This window comes from Haliaeetus leucocephalus, unplaced genomic scaffold (assembly GCF_000737465.1).
Source record: "Haliaeetus leucocephalus isolate CR32 unplaced genomic scaffold, Haliaeetus_leucocephalus-4.0 Scaffold307, whole genome shotgun sequence".
NCBI classification, from domain to species: domain Eukaryota; kingdom Metazoa; phylum Chordata; class Aves; order Accipitriformes; family Accipitridae; genus Haliaeetus; species Haliaeetus leucocephalus.
The window spans coordinates 81900-89193 of record NW_010972743.1 but is presented as its reverse complement, the minus strand read 5'-3'; the positions used below and the strand labels follow the sequence as shown (position 1 = coordinate 89193).

The 7294-nt window shown below is 59.3% G+C and overlaps 1 protein-coding gene across 1 annotated transcript; it reads right to left on the bottom strand.

The window, feature by feature from the left end:
• Window positions 1–1891: 1891 nt before the first annotated feature.
• On the bottom strand, window positions 1892–6079 carry LOC104834064 (E3 ubiquitin-protein ligase TRIM39-like). Its single transcript, XM_010571150.1, has 6 exons — window positions 5042–6079; window positions 4077–4172; window positions 3756–3986; window positions 2963–2985; window positions 2727–2848; window positions 1892–2629 (listed from the first exon to the last, which is right to left on the bottom strand). Exons 1-6 carry the CDS (start codon window positions 5453–5455, stop codon window positions 2082–2084), a joined length of 1434 nt encoding a protein of 477 aa, XP_010569452.1. The 5' UTR covers window positions 5456–6079; the 3' UTR covers window positions 1892–2081.
• Between the last annotated feature and the right edge of the window lie 1215 nt (window positions 6080–7294).

Below are 7294 nucleotides of genomic sequence, written 5' to 3'. Positions count from 1 at the left end.
TGGGTCTCCCCAAATCTGCCCAATTTGCCCCCCAAACACCTGGGTCCTCCAAGTCGTCCCTGGATGCTTGGGTCCCCCAAGTCCCCCTGGGTCTCCCCAAAGCCCCTCCAAATACCTGGGTCCCCCCACACACCCCGCTGGCTTCCTTCTCCCTTTACCTGCAGCGCTGTGGCCGGCGAGGGGGGCCGGGATTTCCCCGAACCAAACGTTGGGCGATGCGACTCTCCACAGCCAAAGCCACGGGGGTACGGAGACGGCGAGGGGAGCAGGGCAGGCAGCACCGCGGGCAGGAGAAGGTGGCGACGGGTTCCCCAGGACAGGCAACGGGCAGGCAGCGACGGCAGCAGCTATGGTTACAGGCAAAAAGGACGGGGTCCCGTAGCGGTTGCCCGCAGGTCGGGCATGAGGTTTCTCGCGCCAGTCGGGCCAGCGGGCCCCGTTCCGGTGGCCCCGAGGGCGCCATGGCATGTGGGAGGCGTGTGCGAGGCGTGTGAGAGGCGTGCGAGAGGCGTGTGGGACGGCCCAGGCGTGGGCGACAGCGGGGCGGGGATGTGGGGAGGGAGATGGGAATAACAGGGGTGGGGAGGGAGATGGGGACGTGGAGGACGTGGGGACACGGGTGGCCGTGGGGGACAGCAAGGGACGTGGATGGACATGGATGATGGGGAGACAGGGAAGGACAAGGAGACACACAGAGGGACACGGGATGTGGATGGTGTGGGGACACAGAGGGATGTGGGGACATGGATGGACCTGAGGACACACAGAGGGACAAATATGGGGATGTGGAGGGATGTGGGGACACACAGAGGGGCACAGATGTGGGGACATGGAGGGACATGGACACTGACGGACATGGAGGGGGACACAGAGGGACAGACATGGGACATGGATGGACATGGGGATGCACACACATGGATGATGTGGAGACAGGGAAGGACATGGGGACACACGGAGGGACACAGGGATGTGGATGGTGTGGGGACACAATGGACCTGGGGGACACACAGACAGAGGGACATGGATTGATATGGGGACACACAGAGGGACAAGTATGGGGTTGTGGAGGGACATGGAGGGATGTGAGGACATGGAGGGACATAGATGGACAGAGGGACACTGATGGACATGGAGGGGGACACAGAGGGACGGACGTGGAATATGGATGACAGGGACACATAGAGGGACACAGGGATATGTATGGTGTGGGGACAGGGGGGGACACGATGGACCTGGGCACACAGAGGGACATGGAGGGACAGACAGATATGGGGACACAGACGGACATGGAGGGACGTGGGGACACACAGAAGGACAAATATGGGGATGTGGAGGGACACGTGGAGGGACAGAGGGACACAGATAGACATGGGGAGACACAGAGGGGCACAGACATGGGGACGTGGAGGTACACAGATGGACACAGGGACAGAGATGGACATATGGACAGGTGGAGAGCCATGGACTGACATGGGGACACGTGGAGCGACACGGACCCCAGGACGTACACGGGGCCAGGGACACACAGACAGAGGGACACAGAGGGGACATAGCCCTGCCACACGCCTGCACCTACTACTGCACACGCCTCCAGTGGTGCCGCAGAACCAGATCCGGCCGGTGCCGGCAATCCAGACCCCCCCAATGATGCCAGTGAGCTGGGCCGCTGCGGTGCCATGGAGCTCGATGGCAAAGAGCAAGAGCCCGGTGGTGCCGGAGCACTGGATCCTGGCGGTGCTCGATGTCCAAGAGCCAATTCCCAGTGGTGCCAGACTGCCAGACCCTGGTAGTGCTGGATGTCGGAAAGCCAAATCCCAGTAGTGCTGGATCACCGCATCCCAGTGGTGCCAGATGTCAGAGAGCCAAACCCTGGCGGTGCTGAAGCACCGGATCCCGGTGGTGCCAGGCATCGGAGAGCCAAACCCCTGCAGTGCTGGATATTGGACAGCCAAACCTTGTCTATGCTGGAGTGCTGGATCCTGGCAGCACATCAGAGCACGAAAACCCGGCAGTGCCAGAGTACCGGATCCCAGCGCTGCCAGACACCATCAAGCCAAACCCCGCCGGCGCCGCTCTCCCCCTCACTCCCAATCCGTAGGTGAACGGATAACAAGAGGTGCCGCATTTTTCCTGCCAGCACGGATCCCGGGATAAAACAGCGGCCAAATCTTTTCGGTGAAAGTATCGGTGAAAGTGTAAATGTGGGAGCGATCAGTGACATTATAAAAAGCCACTTTTCCAGCTTCATAGTCCACGAAGACGCCCACCCGCTTGGGTTTCACCCGCACCGTCAGTGGGGTGAAGGGGGTGGTGGTAGCCGCATACTTATCGCCGTTCCAGAGCCGTACCCGCCAATATCCCGTCTCCGGTAACGGTGTTAATTCCCCTTTCCGACTCACCGAATCCTTACAAACGCCGAGAGCCCAATGGGTTTTATCGCCAACTTCTACCTCCCAGTAATGACGACCAGAGGTAAAACCTTGCGCCGCCAAAACGCAGGGGTAGATGGTGAAACGCCGCGGGGTATCAGGTAAATCCCGGGGTCGAACTTCCACAAAACGAACGCTTTTCCGATCTTCTGATAAAACCAGGTTGGGATGTGCCGTGTCGGGATCCAGCGTCACCTCTCCTGGATGGCAACACCAAGACGGGGGTGGGATTTAGGGGGTGGAGAGCACGGTGAAGTGGGGGGATCCCGGCTGCGGCACGATGGGAGGTTTCCTCACCGATGAGGCGCCGGGTGATTTTCCGGAGGGTGAAGTATTGCCGGGGGAAACTGCAGAAATTTTTCTCCAGCTCAATGGGGACGGAAACTGGTTCTTCTACCGGTGCCGCCGCCGCCTCGCACCTGCCAGCAGCCCCGGGGGAGGTGGGACACACCGGCTGATGCACCCCCAAATCCCGCTTTTCTGCCCCAGAATGGAGCCCAGAGAGCGGCCCAGATCACCTGCACAGTTCTTACCTGGCCAGGGTGTCCTTGATGTCCTGAAATGGGGGGGAAGCAGGAAAATGGGGGGAAAGGAGGAAAAAAGGGGGGTTAGGTGTGCTAGATCCCCCCTCAAAGTCAATCTCCAGGGCAGGATTGGTCCCAACCATGGGGATCCCAGCCCTGATTGCAGTTGCCAGCACCAATCCCGGCCCCCGGCGGTGATCCCAGCCCAGATCCAATCCCCAACACGGATTCCCTCCCCAGGGATCCTGCCCCCAAAAGTAATCCTATCTCTGGGCATGATCCCATCCCTAAAACCAATCCCTTTTCTGATGATCCTGCCCCCAAGAATCAAACCTGTCCCTGGTGATCCCGTCGCCAAACCCAATCCTGTCTGCAGTGACCCTGTCCCCAACACCAATCCCATTCCTGGGGATCCTGTCCCCAGAACCAATGCCATCCCCAAAAGCAATCCCTGGCAATCCCATTCCCAATACCAGTCCCATCCCTGTGGTTGATCTTGTCCCCAGAATCGATCCTGCCCCCAGCAGCAATCCTGTCTCCAAAATCAATCCCATACCTGCTGATCCCATCCCCAAAACCAATCCCATCCCCGGGGATCCTGTCCCCCAAACCAGCCCTGTCACCCGGGGTGATCCCGTCCCCAAAACTGATCCTATTCCCAGGGCTGATCCCTTCTCCAAACCCAATCCCATCCCCAGGGATGCCATCCCCAGCGACAAGCCCGTTCCAGGCCATCCCATCCCTGCCGCTGATCCCATCACCGGTAGTGATCCACCTGCTGCTGATCCCAATCCCGCCCTACCTTGAGCATCTCGGCACCCGACTGCAGACATTTCTCCTCCAGCTCAGCCACGAGGGCAGCCAGGACCCGGCGCTGCTCACTGAGCCGAGCCAGGTTGGCCTGAAGCCGCTGCAGGATTTCACGCTCTTCCTCCTCCAGCCGCCGCAGCAGCAGCCGCTCCTCCTCCTCCAGCAGCTGATGAAGCTCCTCGAACTCCTGGGTGATGCGTTCCCGCCGCAGAGCCACCTTCCTCTGCCGGGATGGGATGGGGTAGGAAAAGACACTGGTGAGGGCCGGGAGTTGCTGGGATCTCCCTGGCATCCCCCAGAACCATCAACCTGCCTTCAGCTCGCTTGGTTTCTTCTCCTCCCGTGCTCGGCAGCCGGCGACTGCCTCCAGCTTCCGCTCCAGCGGCTCCAGGCAACGCTGCAGCTTCTCCTGCCCGGGTGGGGAGAGAAGAGGGTGGGCAATGGGATGGGACCCCCCTGCCTAGAATCCTTCCTCCGGCCCCGAATCACTTCCTCTGCTGGGGCTGAGCCCCACTGCGAGAGGCTGGAGATGAGGATGGGGATGAGCCAGGGCCCAGTTCCATCCCTGGATGGTCTGGGGGAAGAATTTGGGGCTGAAAATGGAGACAGGGAAGAGCTGCTGCACAAATTCCTCTGTAAATGGCTTCAGGGAAAGGTTTTGGGGCTGAAAACGGAGAATGGGATGAGCCACAGAGAAATCCCCCCTGCAAACAGCCTTGGGGAGAGGGTTTGGGGCTAAATCCCATCACCAGGGGTTGGGAACGGGGAGGAGCCATGGCCAAAAACCCTCCCTGGATGGTCTTGAGGAAGAACTGGGGGGCTGAAAACAGAGATGGGGATGAGTTGCTGCTCAAACTCCTCTGCAAACAGCCTCGGGGAGAGGGTTTGGGGCTGAATCCCCTCTTCAGGGGCTGGAAAAGGAGATGGGGACAAGCCAGGACCAAATTCCCTCCACAAACTGCCTCGGGGAAAGGGTTTGGAGCTAAAAACAGAGATAGGGACAAGATGTCAGCCAAATCCCCTCCACAATCACCCTCAGGGAGAGAGTCTGGGGCTAAATCCACCCCCGGGCTGGAGATAGAGACGAGCCACAGCCAAAACCCCTCCCACAGATGGTCTCAGGGAAGAATTTGGGGCTGAAAATGGAGATGGAGACTAATCACAGCTGAAACCCCTCCACAAACAGCCCCGAGGCCGAATTTGGGTCGGAAACCAAGACTTGGGGACACTCCCCATCTTCACCCCACGAAGGTTTCAGTCTCCCCCCTGTCCCCCCACCTTATACTCAAGAGCTGCATCATCGAGAGGGACAAGGGCGTGGGCACGATGGGCATGGGAGATCTCGCAGAGCAGGCAAACGGGGGCTTGATCATCGCGACAGAATCGAGCCAAAGCTTGGCCATGAGCTTGACAGCGACTCTCCTCCCTGGCTTTCCGTTTGGCACCGCGAAGCTGCCGGGCGGCTTCTACCATGTTGCCGAGTTGCCGGTTGGGTCGAAGGGCGCGATGACGAGAGGTTTTACGGCAGACGGGGCAGGGGAAATCCCGCGCCAGCTCGGCCCACCAGCGAGTGATGCAGCGACGGCAGAAATTGTGACCGCATTCGATGATGACAGGATCTTGTAGGTATTCCAGGCAAACCGAACAGCTTGCTTCCACCTGCAGCGTCTCCAGGGGGTCGGCACCCGACATGGTGACACTGCTGTGGCCCCCCACCGCTGCCAAAATCTGGGGGGAAGGCTGGGCTCAGACAAAGAGGTTTTGGGAAGGGACAGTGGGATGGGGAGGGTTTGAAGAAGTTTTTTGGGGGCAAAAGAGCTTAAATCCGTTAAGAGGATGAGGTGGTTTCAGTAAGAACGTGATGGCGAGGTGCAGCGATGTGGGTTCAAAGCACTTTTCGGGAGAAAACAGCTCAATTTGGTCAAAACAACAACATGGGTTTGAACTGAAGTGATACTGAGATGATGGCACGGATTCAAAGCGGTTTTGGGGAGAAAATGGCTCAATTCCGTCCAGGTGACGATGTCATTTTGGTGCAAAGCAGTCCCAAGGTGACAGCAGGGGTTCAAAGAGGTTTTGGGAAGAAAACAGCTCAAATCTGTCAAGACAATGACATGAGTTTACTAGGACATGATGCCCAGGTGATGGCTAGGGTTCGAAGTGGTTTTGGGGTGAAACCAGCTCAATTCTGCCAAGGCGATGACGTCGTTTTGGCAGGAAGCGACGCTGAGGTGCCGGGGCAAGCCTGAAGGAGTTTTGGGGGCAAAAGCAGCTCAATTCCATCAAAGCGATGCCGTCATTTTGCTGGGAAGCAATGCTGAGGGAGGTGATAGCATGGGTTCGAAGCAGTTTTGGGGTGAAACCAGCTCAATTCCATCAAAGCGATGCCGTCATTTTGCTGGGAAGCAATGCTGAGGCGATGGCGCAGGTTTGAAGCAGTTTTGGGGGCAAAAGCAGCTCAATTCCATCAAAGCGATGCCGTCATTTTGCTGGGAAGCAATGCTGAGGCGATGGCGCAGGTTTGAAGCAGTTTTGGGAGTGAAAGCAGCTCAATTCTGTCAAAGCAATGCTGTCATTTTGGTGGGAAGCAATGCCAAGGTGCCGAGGCGTTTTCCCACTGCTTTTTTTTTGGGGGGGGGGAAACCAGGTGAATTCAGTTAAAACAACACGCTGCTGGTGGCAGGAGCGGCTGCCACGGTGACAGGGAGACCCTATAGAGGAGTATGCACCTACAGCACAAACGACCCACAGAGGAGCCTCTATAGGCAGCTCCCCGTAAAGGAGAAGCTCTGGGAGAGCCCTATAGAGCAGTCGCTATAGGGTAGGACCCTACAGGGGACTCTCCGTCCAGGGCGGGGGGGTCGCCGGAGAGAAATCACCAGAGAAAGAGGCTCTCTAAGAGATTCCCCGCACGGATGGGGTCCCTATGGGGGTGCCCCTATAGAAAAGGCACCCTGAAATGGATGTCCTTTAGGGAAGAGCAGTACCTGGCTTCCTATAGGGGATTCCCTATGGAAAAGGGGACGCGTAGGGGGCACCCCACCCTATAGGAGAGGCCTTGTCGGGGAGGGGAAGCTGTTCCGGGTCGCTACAGGGGTCCCTATAGGGGACATCCCTCAGGGAGGGGCCGTGCCGCGGTCCCTATAGCGGGGTTCCTATGGGAAGGGCGCTATAGGGGACACCCTATAGGGAAGGGCCGTGCCAGGGTCCCCAGAGCGGGGGTCCCGGCTACCCCCGCCCCCCACTCACCGCCGCTCAGCCGCCGCGCCGGGCCCAGCGCCGGAAGTGACGGCTTATCGCAGCGCCGGAAGTGGCGTCCCGCGCTGGTAACCCCCTCCCGCCCCTACTTGGTAGAGCGGCACGGGGCGGTTCCGGCCCCCTCCCCGACGAGGCTACCGGCCAATGAGGAACGTCGGTCCCGCCCAGCCGGTGGGGGCGCGGCCAATCGGGAACGCGATGGCGGCGCCGGTGCGGGACCGCGAGGCGCTGCAGCGGCTCAACTTCCTCTTCCAGGTGGGGCGGGGGGTGTAT

Excerpts from the sequence above, each read along its gene's own strand:
- LOC104834064 (XM_010571150.1), bottom strand. The coding sequence starts at position 5,455 with ATGTCGGGTGCCGACCCCCTGGAGACGCTGCAGGTGGAAGCAAGCTGT. Across the intron at positions 3,987-4,076 it reads AGAAACCAAGCGAGCTGAAG|AGGAAGGTGGCTCTGCGGCG; the intron begins GCAGGTTGATGG and ends CCATCCCGGCAG. Across the intron at positions 2,849-2,962 it reads ATCAAGGACACCCTGGCCAG|GTGCGAGGCGGCGGCGGCAC; the intron begins GTAAGAACTGTG and ends GGCTGCTGGCAG.